Source organism: Dendrobium catenatum, unplaced genomic scaffold (assembly GCF_001605985.2).
Source record: "Dendrobium catenatum unplaced genomic scaffold, ASM160598v2 fragScaff_scaffold_1639, whole genome shotgun sequence".
Classification (NCBI taxonomy): domain Eukaryota; kingdom Viridiplantae; phylum Streptophyta; class Magnoliopsida; order Asparagales; family Orchidaceae; genus Dendrobium; species Dendrobium catenatum.
Window position 1 is genome coordinate 1,715,069 of NW_021320101.1, and position 19,951 is coordinate 1,735,019.

At 36.1% G+C, this 19,951-nt stretch overlaps 1 protein-coding gene across 3 annotated transcripts; it reads left to right on the forward strand.

Annotated features, from left to right (window-relative positions):
• The first annotated feature begins 5,589 nt into the window (after nucleotides 1-5,589).
• Nucleotides 5,590-18,830, forward strand: LOC110110678 (probable methyltransferase PMT21). 3 transcript variants are annotated; one of them, XM_020842274.2, is made up of 8 exons: nucleotides 5,590-5,745; nucleotides 7,783-8,068; nucleotides 8,895-9,043; nucleotides 9,175-9,370; nucleotides 11,139-11,349; nucleotides 11,952-12,624; nucleotides 18,015-18,092; nucleotides 18,191-18,830. In XM_020842274.2, the coding sequence occupies exons 2-8, from the start codon at nucleotides 7,802-7,804 to the stop codon at nucleotides 18,402-18,404; spliced, it is 1,788 nt and encodes a 595-aa protein (XP_020697933.1). In that variant the 5' UTR covers nucleotides 5,590-5,745; nucleotides 7,783-7,801; the 3' UTR covers nucleotides 18,405-18,830. The 3 variants fall into 3 exon arrangements, with proteins under 3 accessions (XP_020697933.1, XP_020697935.1, XP_020697934.1); XM_020842276.2 differs by lacking the exon at nucleotides 5,590-5,745 and adding an exon at nucleotides 5,855-5,991; XM_020842275.2 differs by lacking the exon at nucleotides 5,590-5,745 and adding an exon at nucleotides 5,992-6,126.
• The last annotated feature ends 1,121 nt before the right edge of the window (nucleotides 18,831-19,951 follow it).

Here is a 19,951-nt window from a genome sequence, read left to right on the forward strand (position 1 = left end):
AACAATTAATGACCCGTCTAGCGAACTTAAAAAAATTATATTAGCTAGGATAAATCATTGATTGACATGAAACTTTAAAAACTTAAACTTAGTGACATCTTAAACCTCCTAAAATTTTCTATGATTTTTAAGAGCTTTTAGATCCCTTAATTAACAAACCGTAATTTAACCCGTTAATTAGGCCCCGAGAGCTTCAAAAAATTCTAATAAATTCATTTCAACTTTAAAAATCGCCCACCATACCTTAAACTCTCCATAATGCAGCCCTTAACCTTAGATAATTAAGGCCCCTTAGTTGGACTTTAATCTGATCCTTAATTCAACTTTAATTAAAAATCATCTTTTTACCTTAATTAGATAATTAAGCAGTGGTTACTCAATGAAATTGGTTTCAGTAATGTTTGGTTTGCTCTCGGTAAATCTTTGCAATGAAAATAAATTGTGATATGGTTAAGCTGTTCTTTGATATTAACAGTAAAACTGGTATGAGAGTAAATATGATCCTTGGCCAATGCACTGGCTCACCTGCTAATGGCAGCCACTTTTCCAAATATGTTACAACAACATATCAATTAGCAGGTTTTTCAATGCTCTCAATTTTTGTTAATTGATATGTTGCTAATGAAGGGAATGCTCTCAAGTTCTGCTAATTGATATCACTTGCTTGTTTCTTGCTCTATTGACCTCAGGGCATAAATGAGTTGATTCAATTTTCCTGACTTCGAAGGAGTGCCCATCAGGACACAATGAAGCACGTATTCTCCAAGGACAACCTCTATACGCGCAAGTAATAATTACTCTGAATTTCTCACTAGCCTTTACGTTTATAGCATGATTCTTTAAAATTGCAGCACACCTAACTACTTGCTTGAAACTTTGGGAATCCTCAAACCGCGAACCAACAAATAGGCTATTTGCTTCATCAAATTGGGCATAAAAAAATCTTCACACAAATCATCTACTACAATATCATTATAGTCTCCAATATTCGAGCTGAACTGATACATTTCATTTGACTGGTTGTTTATTTCTGTTTGAATGTTCTGTGATTGGGACATATCTACCTCATGATGTTTCATTGCACCCGCTATCTCAAATTTATTCCTTTCATAGGACTACTCAACATGTCAACTAAATCTGAGTCGCTTGAAACTAACATGTAATTCTTATGTGAAGTTACAATGACATGATAGTGTAAGTCGAATGGTTGTCCTTGTAGCCAATGACAAAGTGCTTCAACTCGTTCTTTTAGCAATATCAAACTGATTTCATCTCTTCGAAGCTTTAAGATTTCCTGACTTCCACTCATATACTTCATTCGAGTTTGACCTTGCACCTCACTCCAATATCCACCGAATTTCAGGACGATGAAGCAAAAATTACTTAACTCATTTTTATGTATGGAAATAATAAATGAGTTAAAAAAATGATTAACATGAATCAAAATCAGTAAGCCTTGGTGAAAAAAAAGTCCAAGATTTGCTAAGCATTGCTTAATTTGTAGGTGGTTTTGGAGGCTTCCATTTGGCAGGATTCCTATGTTAGCCGTGTAATAGAATTTCGGTTAACAGTCGGCACAAAGCAAGCATGGCGGCCACTAGCTAATAGAAATTTCACCGCATTTTTACCTAGGGCACGCGAAGTGAATCGTGCTTGAGCGTAGAAGAGGCGACAAAGGAGAGCCGGGAGTCATATCTACTCGAGTGAAGAAGAGGCGATGAAGCTTCGCCGAAGCTTTCATGTGGGAAAATCGAGCGGGTCTAGATGTCGGGGAGAGGGGTTTTGAGGGAACCTCACGGAGTGCTATCTCAAATGTTTAGAGTGAGAATTAGGTGGTTTATAAGTAAATATGATATTTTAGGTGTTGAATATGTATTTTTATTAGTTTTAAGTGATATGTACATAAAAATCCCTATATAGAAAGAGGAAATATGAAAAATATATTTTAATAGCTTCTTAATCAATACATTTAAAATATCATTCTATAATATAAACCTTCAAAATATAAGATATTATCATATTACAGAACTGCCCCCTCGGTGTGCTACCTCTCTTTTTTTGGGAAATGGCGAATGCCGCCGCTTTTTTATTTTTTTATTTATGTGAAAAAGAATATGCAAAATTAATAATTAATTGTTAGCACTCAGAACTCTGAAATCAGAACATCATAATCGAAATAATGAAGGTGTATGTAGGTTAAGGTTATCTCCAACCGAACGCCAAACGAGTATATGGCATCGTTCGGTTGCTCCAACCGAACGCAAAGTTTTTCGTCATATATTTGCAGGTGAACAGTGCGACGTCAATATTGGCGTCGCACTGTTCACCCACGCCATTTTCAGCTCTCAACCGGAAAAACGTGCGAAAGGAGAACGAACGTTACCTTCCCAAAAACACCTAAAATGGTGTTCGATTGGAGCAGCCGCACGGCATTTTGGAATTTTGCATTATTTTGCCGTGAAAAATAGAGTTCTCGGTTGGAGATGCCCTAAGAGATGAATCTTTTACATTGTGGGTGTACATATATTATATACATAATGTGTATCATATTTGTATATATATATATAATCCACATTACATGCACGCTCATATATCTGAACAATCCTTTTCATTTGGACTCCGCACATAATAATTTCTATTAGAGTTTAAGATAAGTTCTAATAAATAGAAATAATTGCATGGTGATTGCTACGTGATACCCACTCGCCACAAAGGGGCCCAACCAACCACATTACTGTAGCTGTATTATTTCATCCGATGCTACTTAAATTGAATGCAACATGGGGGGGTTCAAGTTGTTAACCCTCTCTATGATTGCGTTGAAATTATTCAGAATGCTGACAGTTCCTTACAAAAGAGAATTTAAATCTTTTATTATTGGCTTTGGCTATGCAAATTTTGATCCATGATATCCATTGATGATAGATTGAATAATTTTAAGAGGGATTAATTTACATACATACTACAATTTTTTATATATTTAGATACAAAGGATCTAAATATTTCTATTTATTTATGTAAAATCATAATATATAAATTGCATCAAAATACATGATGAAAATCTGTATTTCATTTTAAATAAATTAATATTGAGGGTGTTTGTTAAAGGATTTAAAGATTAGGATATTAAATAAATAAATGTAAAGTTTTAAATATTGGATATATAAATACATACAAATTATATTATATGTGATGCATCACAAAAAATTATCTTGATCGTGCACAAATCTCGAGGAATATTGAAGTTGGAAATTTTTAAAATTAAATTTGGGATCATATTAACTCCAATTTAAGCAAACTTATGGTCAAATTGAATGTCTTGAAGAGACGAACCCAACGACATCAAAATCGGGTTCAATATGAACCCAAATGAGTCCAAATCGATGGCCCAAAGCTTATTTAAAAGGTTCAAAACATAAATTGGATGATCACATGATATCCAAATATAACATGCTTATAGTCGAATCAAGCGGCTCGACAAGACGAATCCAACGAGACTATGATCACTTAATTCTGACATCATTTAGGCATATAAATGCTTGACAAACTCTCTATAATTAGTGGATCGATTAATATGGGTCGTGTGATGGAGCATTCCAAATATGCCCCATATATAGGGCATGCCACTCTAAAAAATCTGTAAATAGACATATACTCTCTACATGAGAGGAGCTTGGACCTTTAGCTAGAGATTAGAGTGAGCTATGAGGCTTGAAGGATCTAGAGCTCCACCCATGCACCACCGTGGGCGAAACTCTATTGATCGTAGTCGAACTACCGCCCAACATCCGATTTTCCACTAGACCACTACCTAGCCATTGATTGTTGTAAGACAACTACTTAACTACAGACCACCGTCGAACCACCACCCAGTCACTGACTGCTGCAGGACCACTACCCAGTCGTAGATTACCATCAGACCACCACCTGACCATCGATCGCCGCTGGACCACTACCCTGTCGCCGACCGCCTTTAGATATCTGTCTGACCGACGAACAACCACGTACTTAACAGAAGACTGCAGCCAGATTACAGCCCGACCATCGTCGAACCATTGATCGAGCATCAAACCGCCACCGGACCATCGAACACCGTTGCCTACCAACTACTGTCCCACTAACTGTCCGTCGCTCGCCGACTACGATCTCGCTGACCACATTCGCTTCCAACTATAGTCCTTGCGACCATCGTTACTGGCTGACTATAGTCACTCCGACCACTATCGCCCGTCACTACAGTCTCTCCGACCACCGTTACCCACCGATTACGATCTCTTTGATCTTCATCGCCTAAATACATCTCTTCCAAACAAATTAACAAGCCAACATTCTATTGATAATGGATCCCTTATCATTAGATTCTTCAACCCAACTATATAATGTGCTTTATATTATACATTGATCCAATGGCTTCCCCCAGCAGAAGGGTATGATTTGTAATCGACTACAAATACTAGTGAAATCATTTTAACTAGTTCTCCTTTTCATGATTTTTCAAAAAAAATTTGGTGTCTTTTATGATTCTCACACCCCTCTCTCTTTATATGCATGTGTATTTGATTTTTATTTAAAGTTAAGACATCAAGCTCTTTATCTCTCTAACGCTGCGAATGCTCCAGTCCGCAACAATATGTATGTATCTAAATTTTCTAATCTTAAATAATAATATTAGTCGTACATATTTTATCAAATAATCAAACTCATATATTAAAAAAAATTTAATAGCATTTCACATAACGTATAATGCATTAAAAATATATAAAATTTACGAAAAATATATAAAATTTACGAGGATTTGCAGTCCAAGTGACTCCTTATTAATCTCTAAAATCTGGACAAAATTCACGTGACTTCTTTTACCTCACGTGACAAGCATGAAAAGAACGCGCGGCGTCTGCTAATAACGGCTTTCTCCCACCCATAACACCGACGCGAAACTCTTGATGAGGCCAATCTATTCTTCCGCCGTCCCTTTCTCCAGCTGGCCCCTCTCATAGTCATCGTCCCATCCAATTTTTTATCACACATTTTGCTTTTTCAACTTTTACTTAATTGCAAATTTACTTCACTTAGTAGGCTGCAGCTGCCAGTTTCTTTTCCTACCTCCCAACTTAAGCATAAAATGTATAGTTGCAAGGGTTTCATGTGTAAAAAGATCCTTCAACACTTCACCGCAATTAACCAAATAGTTCTGCCTTTGACCTCTGCACCAAGCAGGCAAGCATCTTGCGGAAAATTAAAAAATAAAATCCATAAAAAATTTGGCCCTCTCAATAATGGAGAAGATTTGTATTATTCAAAATTGATCATTATTAATTTATAATCATTAATATTTATACGATTAATTAATTAATTATTATACTTATCCTTAAAAAAGTTAATAATTAAAAAATCATTCTAATTAAATTTAATCAAGAGTGATAAAAAAAGCACATATGATTATTGAATTTTTTTTAATTAAACAAATAAAACAAATTTGCAATTATGTTCATATTAATTTTATAATGTTTTCACTGACCTCCGGGTTCCAGATTAATTATTCCCGCCATGATCAGCCTCCGCTGTCAACGTGAAATCTGCAAATTCCTGTCACCTTCCCTACAAATTTCTGGGCCCCGGTTAAGCCGCCCGCCTGCGCCGGAACACCTTAAAAGTCGCGACCCTTAAGCGTCCATGCGAGTCGGCTAGTTCATCCGACGGCGTTTCTCTGTTGCCCGGCGGCCGTTTCCCCAGACCTCGTAGGTGGTAAGACATATATCCCGCGGCCTTTACGTCGAGTTTCCTCCAAGTTTTGCTTTCGTCTTTTTCCTATATTTTCTGAAACCAAATATTACAAAATTTTAAAAAATTCCAATAAACCCCCAGCTGAAAATTCCTTATTCCCTACGCTTCAATTCTCATTTTCAACTGTGCTGCGATTAAAAAAAGTAAGCGAAGAGAGCTGAAGAGATGGGAAAGGAAGCTCACCGACAAGGAGAGCTTTAAATGCCAGTTAGGGATTCGAATTCGCCATTCTGATACCTTCCGTTCTCCGTCAATTACTATTAATATTAGAGTTTTTTTTTTTTTCCTTTTTATTCTTTGTCTGATTTGCTGGGGATTGGTAGAGAAGTTGGGATCCAAAAGGTACTTCCGCTCCGCTCTACAGAGACTGTACTGATTATTTCTTCGAACCATGAAATGATGCCTTCTCGTTAGTTCTGCTGTACAATTTGATTTTCTCGATTACACAGTTTCTAATAGATCTAAGTGGCGGCGTGTGGATGGGTGATTCTGTTTGTTGTTTTGCCGCAGATAGTTTGATGACTGTTATCTGTTTTTATTTTGCAATTGCTTGTTTTCAGCTCTTTGGATTGTTCGATTTGTGATCTTTCCCTAGAGACCTAATCTACGTTATTGCTGAATTCTTTTGGTTAAGGTTTTGGGTTTAAATTTGGATTAAACATTTGTATGATAAATCGAGTTAAACTTCTTTTTTAAGTGTTGTTTTTATGAGAACGAGTTTTCTGTTATCTTCATGTTTGAATGATTTTTTTTTGGTAACATGAATTAGATCTGTGAGGTTTTTTATGAGATTGATCTATTGTCTTTATAGAGTTCTGTTCTGGAAAAAAGCTGCTCAATTTCTGGGTTTTTTTCTCTTTGTTACCATGCACAATAGTTTTATGTTTGGGTATTATTTTGTTAGATAATGCAATATCTCGGTTTTTAGGCTTATAGCTGAAGCTTCAATTGGCGAAACAGATCTGCAATTTCGATGCTGATATTATTTTCAAATTGTGATATTACTTAGCCCTATTTAGATTTTTAAATTTCTGTCGACGTTGTTCATTTTTTTTATTATCTTAATCATTTTGTTTCTACTTCTATCACTTCATGGTTTGGATACGTGATGGGTTAGATATTGTTAATCAACCACCATGTTTATCTTATGATTTCAGTAGTTCATGTTAAAGCGAAAGGTAAGGGTTGGTGTGAATTATCAGTAGACACATGACTCACCAAGCTTAAATCCACTTAGCGGGCTGGCAATTGAATTTAGGTCGAGAATCAGATCAGTCTTAAACCCCAAAAAATCTATAAACTATGTAAATCCGGAAAGGCTCTAGTTTATAGCGTGTATCAAGTTGGTATTCTCCAATCTTCCTTGTAGTTTTTACCTTTAGTTTTCTCATCCATGTCTCATATTAGTAATTTCACAAAAGAACACACCAATAATGGTATGTGTCAATATTCACTCCTTTTCCGCTTCATACTAAACTCTATGCATAATTGATTATCCAATTTTGCTCCTTGAACTTAAAAAATGAAGTGAACTGTTAGTTTCCTTATTTTCTTCCTAGCTAAGTTATTCAAATTATTCATTTGTGTTTTAGGCTTTCTTGAGATCTTACAATTTAGTTTCAAATCTTGGTTATTATACCAGGCTTTGTTGATTGCCAATTTTAGTTTATTTGCACTGACTTCGTTGATTGTATGCAATTCTTACTTTTTTGAGCAAACATAGCCTTTGTTCTTGAATACCTTTTTTAAGCTGTGTCATTCTTAAACATAACTATAGCCTTTGATTTTGAATGCCTTTCCCTTTTTAAGCTATGTTTTTAGCCATGGATACTTTTGCCAAGTTCCATAGATTTCTTTCAAGATCCCATTGCATTTTTCAAATGATTCCGAAGGTTTATCTGTTTCATCTATCATTTATGAAACCTTCAATGGTTTCGGTTGTTCTATTCTCTTCTCCAATTTGCTTTGTGCTAAATTTTTTTCTTTTTTTTTTGTTAGGCTTGGGAGCATAGGAAAGATGAAGAATAAAGATGCCAAGCCAGGGAGCAAACGTGATAAAATGTCTAGGGCAGTTCCTATAGTCGTAATGTTTGTATTGGTTTGCGGATTTTCATTCTATCTTGGAGGCATTTATTACTCGGGAAAAAATAGCTTCTTTTCAAAGGTTTCAATACCAACAACTTCTCAGAAAGACATTGTTGTGGCTCCTTTTAGAGTTAATCCTATTGCTTTCCCTGATTGTGGAACTGACTTCCAAGATTATACACCATGCACGGATCCAAAGGTGAATCAAAATATGCTTTTGTACATTCCTACTGTTACAGAATGTTGTGCTGTTGGATATTTAGTTAATCATTAAAAAGCAAATGGGTTGATCAAAAGAGCTAATAAGAAAGCTATGGCTCACGATTAGAGTGTAAAAATAGTCTAAACTCAATAAGGATCAAAACTTAATCGAAAGCTATTTTAACTTGAATCAAATTGAACCAATTTTGAGTCAAGTTAGAACTGCACTATGGACGAAAATTTATTTTGAGTTTATTTGAAGATTAATTTGACTCACTTGAATATAAATTAAAGTTCACTCAAAATATGTGTATATGTATAATATATATTAAACAATGGTAAATGTACTAAGTTTAATATAATATAAGGATAATTATATTTAATAAAATGAAATCAATTTAAGTTGGCTTAGCTTGAATCAAATTAATTTCTATTCAAAGTTAGGCTCACTCAAACTCTGATTCCATATTAAATGCTATCTTACCGATGAATGGAGTTTTATAGGAATAGTTGAATGGGAGAACTATAATTGTCCATTATGCCAACTTTCAGACCAAAATAAAATAAGGCTATTAATTACCATGCTGCAACCACCTCCTACTTTACATCCTCGTACATGGTTCCTCCTTGACTCTTGGTTGGTGTTGTAGATTAATTTGACTTAAGGTGGACTCCTTTAAGCCTAAAATTTGTAGATGCGCATGTTCATACTTTCTTCATCTTCTTGGTGCAATGGCGAACTTTGATTATGTGTTGGCCACTTTTATTTTTATATAATTATTGAAACTCCTTTGGCACTGAGTAATTTTTTGTTCTTTTCACAGAGATGGCGAAGGTATGGTAATTACAGGCTTAGTTTTATGGAACGCCATTGTCCGCCAATGAACGAAAGGAAAGAGTGCTTAGTGCCTCCGCCAACTGGGTACAAAATCCCTATTAGATGGCCTCAGAGCAAAGACCAGTGTTGGTATAGGTGAAGTATTTACCCTTTATTTATTTAGCCATCAATAATAAATATATTGCATGTCTTTTTATATTGTTCTTATATTTTCTTAGAGTTGATAGATATTTTATTGACATAAGTCCCATTTTATATATGCTTAGAAATGTGCCGTATGATTGGATAAACAATCAGAAATCAAATCAACATTGGTTAAAAAAAGATGGGGACAAGTTTCTCTTCCCCGGTGGAGGTACTATGTTTCCCAATGGAGTTAGCAAGTATGTTGATTTAATGGAAAATCTTATTCCTGAAATGAAAGATGGGACAATCCGAACTGCTATTGATACTGGTTGCGGGGTGAGCTTCACAAAAATTATTAGCCATGAAGTCTCCTTTTAGTTCCTGAAATTTATCTTTTGATTCTAAAAATTGATGATGACCTATGATTTTTCTGATGTTGTTTTCTTTGTTTTGAGACCTCCTGCATTTTTATCTTTAGATTAATGATTGCATTCCTGTTGGAATAATATATAAAAACTCTTGTAGATGAATGTTTTGATGATCATGATAATGATAATTGGTTTTGCTTGTTATTTAAACCAATATTTTGATTCCCATTGGACAAGGCCCTCTCAAGCTATGGATGGGTCTCCTCTTTAAATTCAAATCTTTGACTAATCCATGTTGACTATGAATATTTAGAAGATCTTATACTATTGTAAAGATCTTGAAGAGATCATATTATTGACTTTGGATATCTTTTAATTATTCTTTCTTAATCACCACTATAAATAACAAGAAATAAAGAGAAGAGGGATGAAAATGAGAGAGACTAACAACTGAGAGAGTAAAGAGAAACATTTTTTGATTACTTGTAGGAAGGAGGTCTTTTGCTTATTTAAAAAAAAGGAGGCATTGGTGATTTCAATTCCACTAAAAGGATAAGCTCCTGGTCATAGCAAGAGAAGATCTCAATTGGACTACTACAATAGAAAAAAGAATAGAGCAACAACAATAATAATAATAATGACTTTTCTCAACGTCCATCCCTCATGTTGATAGTATGTGGTCATGTTCTCTCTCGGTTAGATGTGATAAAGTGATACCTCTGTTTTATTTTCAACTATATATGAAATGCAATCTATCCATGTACCTCTTTTAAAATTTAGTAGATTATTAGATCTATGTGGAATCATGTGTAGTAAATCTAGTCAAACCATATAAATTTGTGTGTGCTCTTGGTTGTGCTTTTTTGGTAGGTTGATTTCACATCTTCTTATTTTTTATACGTTTGATAACATTTTCATATACTGTTGACATCATCTTCTAAAATAGCTCGAGCGAGCCAATCCATTTCATCTGAATCGCTTTTGATCCTAGTTTAATAGATACTCTCAATTTCTATCCCACTTTTTGATCGTTATTATTTGATGATACTCTTGGGTTAGCTGCAACAAAGGACATGGCCTATTATAATGAAGCTGCTTTAAAATGCAAACAATATCTGATGCCGTCTCCCTTCTCAAAATTCTGGTTTTGCTAACTTCTAATTGATTTTGCAGAGCATCCAGTTTTGCTTGCATTGCTTGCTTATTTATAAGTTTAAATCACTGGAATAAGCCTACATTATCTTAATACAGTAATAAAATTCATGGGGGTTCATTGGCATCGGTCGGTCAAATATGCTGACACTTAAATGTTGGGGCTATATGATTTTTTAGTAACATAAGAATAAAACACAGTATTTGATAGATAGCACTGCTTTAGGAATAACATTATCATCTAAGCAACACTGGAATATTAAAATATTTGAATCTAACAACCCTTAAATGTAAAGCTTCTAGAATTTCTTTTTAACTGTGGTGCTACTCATTGCAATTTTCAAAATCTTTAACTCTTCTACAGTTCGAGCTGTTCTGCTTGATAATGATACTTTGTGTGTATATGCTAGATTACCATGCAAGTGAAGTCTATGTGAAGCTTGGAGCATTTCATTATTCTTCTAATCTCTAGTGTTTGGATGCTTATTCTGACTTGATTTAACAAGCTTGTTGCTCAACCACATGAAAAACTATGTGTTAAGTTTTTTCATGCATTTTTCAATTCCTTGTACTGTTTTTTGCAGGTTGCAAGCTGGGGTGGTGATTTGTTGGACCGTGGAATTTTAACTATTTCACTTGCACCGAGAGATAATCATGAAGCTCAAGTGCAGTTTGCTCTCGAACGAGGCATTCCAGCTATTTTAGGGATCATATCTACACAACGCCTTCCTTTTCCTTCGAATTCTTTTGATATGGCTCACTGTTCCAGATGTCTCATCCCCTGGACTGAATTTGGTAAATTTCTTTTAGTAAATTTCTTTTATCAATAGTAGATATCTATCTACCGGCCATTTTATTTTTTGTTTGACAAGTTACCATCATTTTTATATTTTGCAAAACACGTTTGTTGTCAGATATTATGTATTTCATTCTTTTTATGATTCCTCAAGAGAATATAGATAAATAATCCATTTTTCCAATTAATTTGGAGGGTCATAACCTTTCACTTTAGCTAATAAAGCTCTCAATTGGAGAGAATTTCTTTATCTAATGGGCCTGCTTTTGGTCAATCATGTACATTCCCTGTTGGAGTGAATTTATTTACAAAACTTTTATGTATTAGCTGTCCCAATGTCCATTTTATCATTGCATTTTAGTGTACAAAGGGCCTTTCTGAATTTTCATATATGTATTTTGAAGCGTCAACATAATCATATTAGGCAGCATGTTTAAATTTGCGACTGCCTATAAATATTTGGTAACATCAGGATTTTTTTTTTCTGTTATTCTTAACATTTATTTTTAGATTGGGTCATCTTTGGAGTAACAAGAGTAGTTGTGTTGCGTGGGTGGCTTGCTTAATTAATTCATCTAAAATCTGAACCCTGTGGATACAGGTGGGCTTTATCTTCTAGAAATCCATAGAATTGTTAGGCCTGGTGGATTCTGGGTGCTTTCTGGACCACCAATTAATTATCAGAACCGATGGCGTGGCTGGAACACGACAGTAAAGGAGCAGAAATTAGATTTTGACAGATTAAACAAGTTGCTGACAAGCATGTGCTTCAAGTTGTATAATATGAAGGATGATATTGCTGTGTGGCAGAAATCTTTAGATTCTAGCTGCTACGACAAACTAAATCCATCTTCCTATCCTCCTAAATGTGATGACAGCAGGGATCCAGATTCAGCATGGTATATTCCACTCAGACCATGCATAACCATCCCTAGCGAGAATTTAAAGAAATTGAGCTTGCATACTACTCCAAAATGGCCTAGTCGCTTAATTGCAGCTCCCGAACGTGTATCCATGGTCCCGGGTGGAAATGGTAATGTATTCAAGAATGATCAATCTCAATGGAAGGTTAGGGTGAAGCACTATCACAAATTACTGCCAGCTATAGGAAGTGATAAGATTAGAAATGTCATGGATATGAATACACTTTTTGGGGGATTCGCAGCAGAGCTCATCAAATCACCTTTGTGGGTAATGAATGTTGTGTCATCCTACGGTCCAAATTCCCTTGGTGTTATCTATGACAGAGGACTGATTGGTACCTACCACGACTGGTGAGTGATTTCTAACTATTTGGGGTTTGAGCTAACAATTTATCCGTTTTTTATGGCGCATCTTTCAAAAAGGATATTTTCCTTTCCTAAAAGAAACAACAAATAGGAGCTTGTTTCTCCTTTTGTCAGCAGGTAGCCTGATCATTTCTGGACATATTCAAAAGTATTTTTGTTGTAGTAGATCGACGTAAGAATTGAATATGCTAGAAGGATTACAAAACTAAGAACCAATACAAGCTCACAAACTTCAAAATAGCATAATATTCATCCTCCTCATCCTACTACAATAGAAACATATATAAGCTAGCTATAGAAACGTCTAGAAAGCATGTAACAAATTGATAAGATATTCCTAAGGTATGCTATAACTAGGATGTTCCTACATCATACTTTCCTTGCGTCAGAAAAGCTCGACTCCATCGAAGCACGTCATCGATTGTAAGGTAGGTGTAGAATACATAAGCAATCCTCCTGGGTCAAAGATTTTACATCTTGGATACATATCTGCAAGTTCGTTTGACTGAGTAAAGGTTCCCAATGCTTTAGCCGAAGTAATTCCATCCTTAGAGCCAATGCATGGAATGCAATCATATCCAATAATATGGAATCCTTGCTGATTAAAATACTGTGTCAAAGCTAAGTGTGTAACTAAAAGACTTTCCATTATCTATTTCCACCATAATATCTTTCCCAAGTCATATGATGCAGTTGTTGCTTGGACGATATTGGCTAAATCTTAAGGCTCAAACTCCGATGGACATTCCATCCAATAGAACAACTTCCATTACTTTCTTTTGACTTATCATTTGACTTTATTCGAAGAAGTTCATTCTTCAACTGGCATATCTTTTCTCGCAGGACATTAGCATCATCTTCTGTTGTCTCTTTTATAATTAACTTATTCTTTATTTCCTTTGCTCGCTGAGCAAATCTCAAGGTGCTAAAAATTTCACTCAACTCTTGGATGGTGAAACATTACATATCATTGCAAGCTTTGCATTTCCACCAGCATAAAGATCCTTCAAAATTGCTAAACCTGTAATCTCCATTTGTAATTGAATAATTAGAGCCAATCTTCTGCTGAGTGCAACTGCTACGTGGTTATGAAAAATTGGACGTAAGCTTCCGATGGAGGCGAGCCATAATTAGATCACCTAGATCAAATATCTTGCGACGACAATGAACATCAACAGAAGGTTTGTTTTTATTATTGGTGTCAACTAGGTGGATTAGAGCAGTGCTGAGGAAGATGGTTGTCATTGAATAGATTTGTTTGCGGAGCAGTCACATAAATCCAATGGCTGACAATGAGATCACAAGCTTGGAATCCATAGCTAGAAATTATGCTCGTTATTGTCATCAAATCTGGCTCCACAGAAAGATCTCGCATCATCAAAAACAGATTCAAACCTTCCAAATGTTCACCATTCTCAAAATGCCCTGATATCATAGCATTTCAAGAAATGCAATCTCTCACAGGCATAACATCAAAAACTTTGCGAGCATCATCAAAATAACCACACTTTGCATGCATTGTTATAAAAGCATTTAAAACATCCACTTCTCACCAAAAGCCAAACCTAATCACATAATCATGAATCTCTTCAAAGAATTTTGGGATCTCGTATTTTCGAAGCACTATCCGATTACTTATCCCACACTCCAATAATAATGATGGAGAAGAAGTGATGAGGACATTCGACCGTGAAAAGTTTATCAGAGAAGGGGTCGAAGATCTACGATTATGATTGTTCCACTTTATTTATGAGCATTTATTTGTATTTGATTTTTATTATGTATTTTTTCTATTTTTGCACTTACTTGAGGGAGTAGGCTTATGTGACCTCAGGGGGCACTTTTGTCTTTGGATATTTTTATGTAAGTCATCTATTTATAGACCTCTCCTCCTCTTTGGAGAGGATGATGATTACTATAATGAGAAATTTTCGCACTTTGTTTCTTGGAGAGTTGTCAGAGTTATTGTGAGAGTTTGAAGTTCCTTGGTGAGGGTAAAGCACTACCCATCAGCCACAGGAAGCATCCGGGCTCGTGGTTTATCTCCACCTCCAATTCGTCTTGCTATTTTTCCCCTAGCCGCCGGCCCACTCCTTCCCCTTGTCGTCGGCACCTCCACAACCCATCCCTTGGCCGACTACCACCCTAAACCGCCGCCCCCCTTTCCTTCCTAAACCGCCGGCCACCCTTCCCTCCCCTTGGCCGATTCCCCACCCTAACAACCGAACCCCTTCCCCTCATAGTCGCTAGCCCCTATCTCTCCCCATTGCCTCCAAAATTTCAAACCAAATAATCAATACTTTCCAAACTTAGCACATCATAAATTTAGAAAGTTTTAAATTCAAATTTTAATTTACTTAAATCTGAAATTTCTTTCTTAAATGAGATGAGTTATGTTAGGAAAGTTTTACATTCATGATAATTTGAATTTTGAATAGAGATTTTCCCTAAATCTCCTCTCCTCATTTAGCATTTTAGAATTGGCAACCTCTTTAAGTCCTCTGATTATTCCACCTCCCCTAGTCCTTGCCGCCCCCTTCCCCTCTCTCCACAATTCTAACCTTTCCACTTTGAGTTTCCCAATCAGCCCTCCATCAAGGCTTGCCGCCGCTCTTCTCTCCTTATTTTAGGGTCATTCAAATTCAAATTCCTCCCAATCACTCTCCCCACTTAAAGCAACCATTAAATCCCAATCAATCCAAATTGATTCTTGTCTTAATTTGCATGCCACTTATACAAGAAAGTAATTCCAAAATTTTGTTAATTGCTGGAATTGAATTCCGAAATTCTAAATTGTTGTCCATGCCTTATTCTACCCTCCAAATTCGAATTAAGCCTCACCTATCTCTCCTCCTCTATGGCCGGCCACATCCCTCCCTTCTCCATGAACAATTATTCTTCATAACTTATTCTTTCCTCGAGAAGGAGAACATAAATCCCCTCCCTGGGCCGGCTACACCTCCATCCACCCTCTCTACACCTAGTCCTCCACTTGAAGATCCCACTAAGCAAGAATTATCAAACCCTTTTGATTGAGTCAAGAGGGGACACCAACCATCGATAGCCAGGTTCTTGCAAATGATCGAACAAGCATCAGAAACACGAGGACGGTAAACCTTCTTTCTTACTTTATACGTTTTTAATTCCTCCTCAATCATGGCATCACTTGATCATGAAGATTTATCCGCATAGCCCAAATCAAAAGTGTGTGTGAGTGGATCTTTATAGTAACTATTCTAATTGTTAAATTATGGATTCTCTTTGAAAGCCTCACATTAACATGTATGATTTAATTTGATTATTTTGTGATCCTAATGATATCATATAATTGATTGCCTGAGCTTAATCACTATCTTGTTGGCTTTAATCTTTCGCTTAGATATGTGAGAAGTTAATGAATTGTTAAAGTTCTATTCATAAGCCTTTAATTTTCAAATTCACTAACATTACATATGCACGTCATCCTACATCAAGAATCCTTGGATACCTCCCTTAATCCTCTGCTCACGATTATGCTTGCGGCGGAGAAACTGTTGGTCGCCTCGATCAGTTACGGGAACGTAAGCTTGCGTAGCTAGCATTGGAACGCGGCAATGTTGATGCTGAGGCTTTGTTTGTTTGAGCGTTTTTTTTGCCTTCTCCGTTTCCTAAAACTGAGGAATTTTTTTTTGTGTTGTTTGGTTCGTCAAATCACGTTCCCAATAACTCTTTTTTCTCATTTTTCTGCAGTTTTGAGAATGCTTTTTAGATGTGCTTCTCCGTTAGAAAACTCCATTTTCTGAACTAATGTTTTTTAAAACTGTGTTTTACAAAAGCACATAAAAAACAAACGAAGCCTGAGTGGATCCTTCTCTTTCCCTATCTTCCAAGTTCTCGTCGTGTGGAGGATGCCGAGCATTTTTTCCTCGTTCGGCCCCTCTCGTCGAAGCCACCAGAAGCAACCTCCGTAGGTTTCTCTGGAGTTCCCCGTACGTCGCCAACGATGGCATAAAGGACACTGCCATCTTGTCTCACCATCTCGCTGTCACCTTGATGCATGTCCATCGTATGCAACAGGTTGCGGTGGGAAAAATACTAGGTTGTGAAACTAACAAACAACTTATCCATCTCCTATTCAACAAAAATTGATATAGTTTTGAGCACATCGACCTCTCCATCAGGCTTCAATGGAGAAGGATTGCAAGATTCAGGAAGTGAATCGGCAACGAGCGAGGTCGGTGCTAATGGAGGCAGGTTGGTCATGTACGGGACAGCACGCGAGAGCGGTCATGATGTGAGCGGTGGGATGAACTTCAGCGGAGTGGGGATGAGGGCGGCATCGATTTGGAGTGGGTGGGATCGCAGATCTGATCGCGAGAGGAAGCAGAGGCAGAACTGTGAGCGACGGGACTGGGTTGGAGTGGGACCGATTGTGTGGACAGGATCACGTGGACGACAACCACGAATTGATTGCGGTTTAAGTAGTCGGGCAAGGGATCGCTCCATCAGAGTAGAAGTGAGAATGGGAGCGGGCCGATCGTGCTGAGAGGGACGAAGGCACCATACTTCTTCCTATTATCTCTACAGAACGACAGAAATTAGGCAATAAATTGTCAATTCAATCAAGTGTCGCACTCACTTGAGCTGCCTAAAATCTTCACGGCTTTAATCGTCTTGGAAGACTCATCTTCTTCGGTGTTGGTCGTCATCAACAACCCATCTTCGACTTCGACCATCATCGACAACCTACCTTTTTAGGCTTCAATCATCGTCAACATCCCATCTTCTTCGGCATTTCGTCATTCTTCACAAAATCCAGACTTTTATACCAATTGATATAGTGGATCAGCGAAAGAATTAGATCTTCTAGAAGGATTACAAAACTAAGAACCAATACAAGCTCACAAGCTTCAAAATAGCATAATATTCATCCTCCCCTCGTTCTACTACAATAAACATATATATAAGCTAACTATAGAAATTTCTAGAAAACATGTAATAAATTGATAAACTATTCCTAAGGTATGCTATAACTAGGATGTTCTTACATCAATTTTTTTTAATGTAAAATAACCTTCTCTACATCTTTGGTTTGGATTCATGTCATCTTACTTGCCTAGAATATTGTGAAATTATTATTATTTTTTATTTTTTTGTGAAATTATTATATTCTACAACTGTTGTCATTTTGGTTATGGTGGTTGGCGACATGTCAATATATTGCAACTAAAGCTAAAAAATTATGCTCACTGAAATCTTACTGTGTGCAAGATAGAATTTCATCTTATATATATTGCACATATATGCAGAATATATTTCTTAGATCCATTTCAAGTCCTTTTAAATGAGTTTAATATGGTCCATTGTTGTGAACATGCTTTACTATTTTCCTGTAGGTGTGAACCATTCTCAACATACCCTCGAACATACGATCTCTTGCATCTTGATGGCTTATTTACTGCTGAGAGCCATAGGTAAAGTAACTCGTCTCTTTGACAAATTAATGCAAGAAAATTTAGCGCATGTATTGACAGTTACTCCTGTTTTTTTTTCTTTTTTCTTTTTTCTAAAGATGTGAAATGAAGTTTATTCTTCTTGAGATGGATCGGATACTTCGTCCTAGTGGTTATGTGATTATCCGTGAATCAGACTACTTTATAGATTCTATATCCACGATTGCAAAAGGGATTAAATGGGGTTGTGAGAAGAAGGGCGCCGAGGTGGAGAAGGAGAAGCTTTTGATTTGCCAGAAGAAACTTTGGTACTCGAAAATGAGCCAAGATTAAGATGCAGGCATGAGGTTTTGTGTTCTGGTAGCAACAGCAGTAATCTCTTAAAATTTTATTTTCCCTCGTTACAAAGTGCTTGTCATTTGTTTGGCTGGGCTTGTTTGATGCGTTTCAGAAAGCGAAGTCAGCTGCATCTCTCAGGAAGCCCAGGGCAACTAGAAAAAAATAGGATCTTAGTTTTGATTTATGGTTATTCATTGTTATTGGCCATGCATAGAAAATACCAAGTGTATAATGTGATATGGAAACTTTACAGTGGCCAAATTATATGTTGGATAAAGATTTGGAGAAGATGGTTAAGCTTAAAATAAGTTTTTCCATTCGAAAGCAAACTGTAGCATGCCATACATAGAGTGATGTACTGAGGTTGAAGAAAAATATTGTTTTATTTTTAGTTTGAATTCAAGTTCGTTTTGTGCAAAACTAGTTTTTCTTGGATTATTACTTATTTTCACCTGAATCAGCGGGCCTAACTAGTTTTTCTTTTTTTTTCCTTTTTATTCATTTTTAATTTGTTCTTTTGCTAAATGGAAGAATGAGAGCGTATTCAAAACACCTGGAACCAAAAGGAAATAATGAAGATGAACCTTGATTTGAAATGAAGAACCGAACTCCTCTGAGCCAATGCTTACTACAACAAGCAATGGCCTCTTGAACTCCTATTCTCTTGCTATTTGGGGGTGATGACTCTTTGGGTTCCTCATTGTTGTGAGGCAAATTTGTTATATTGCCACCACCCTAAGTAGGTGGATTTTGGTTAACCAGTTTACTTAAGTGTAATAATTGGAGCCAGCTAAATATTAAGCCTAATTAGAATCAAATCTAAAAATAAGAGAAAGATAGAGAATAAAAGCATTAACCGACCATTAAAATACTACATTTAATGTCCTCCAATCATCGACATTTGATGCAAAACGTCTTCATTATTTAACGCCCCCAAGCCGCTTATAAGGTGAACAATCAACTCAGATTTCTCAAAGTCACTAGACCTTTAACTTTATTCATTGACTGTTACATGCTACATACCAAAAGCCTTCCAATAATTTGATATCCTTATTATAAGGAGAATAATTGAGGCAGATTGCCCAACATTACTTCATCTCTAAGATTTCTTATTGATTATTTTCCTAAGCCTTACTAAAGAGTGCAGTGATGTCTGTTAAACCCTAACATTTGATGCAAGTCTCCTCAATAATTAACCCCAGCTTCCTAAACCCTAAAGATTTATTTAAACATCTAATCATTATTGACCTCTAACAGTTCTTATTGACTGTCACTTGACCCATGTCAAAAAGTAGTCATCAACATCTAATGCAAGAATCTCCATATAATACAAGGAGGATAACTAATTTTCAACCATTAATCCAATCAAAAACTCATTTCCCTAAAACGAATTTGCAAATCAACTCAAATGAGTCCAAACAAGACTAATCTTGGTATTTCATTGCCATTTTAAAACTCTTATATTTCTATCAAAAACTTTATATCACTTCTTTATATATTCATAAATAATTTTAGTAATTAATCCCACCAAAAAGGCCTTC

Coding starts and splice junctions, on each gene's coding strand:
- LOC110110678 (XM_020842274.2), top strand. CDS start 7,802: ATGAAGAATAAAGATGCCAAGCCAGGGAGCAAACGTGATAAAATGTCT. Junction 9,371..11,138: donor CTATTGATACTGGTTGCGGG/GTGAGCTTCACA, acceptor TGTTTTTTGCAG/GTTGCAAGCTGGGGTGGTGA. Junction 12,625..18,014: donor ATTGGTACCTACCACGACTG/GTGAGTGATTTC, acceptor ATTTTCCTGTAG/GTGTGAACCATTCTCAACAT.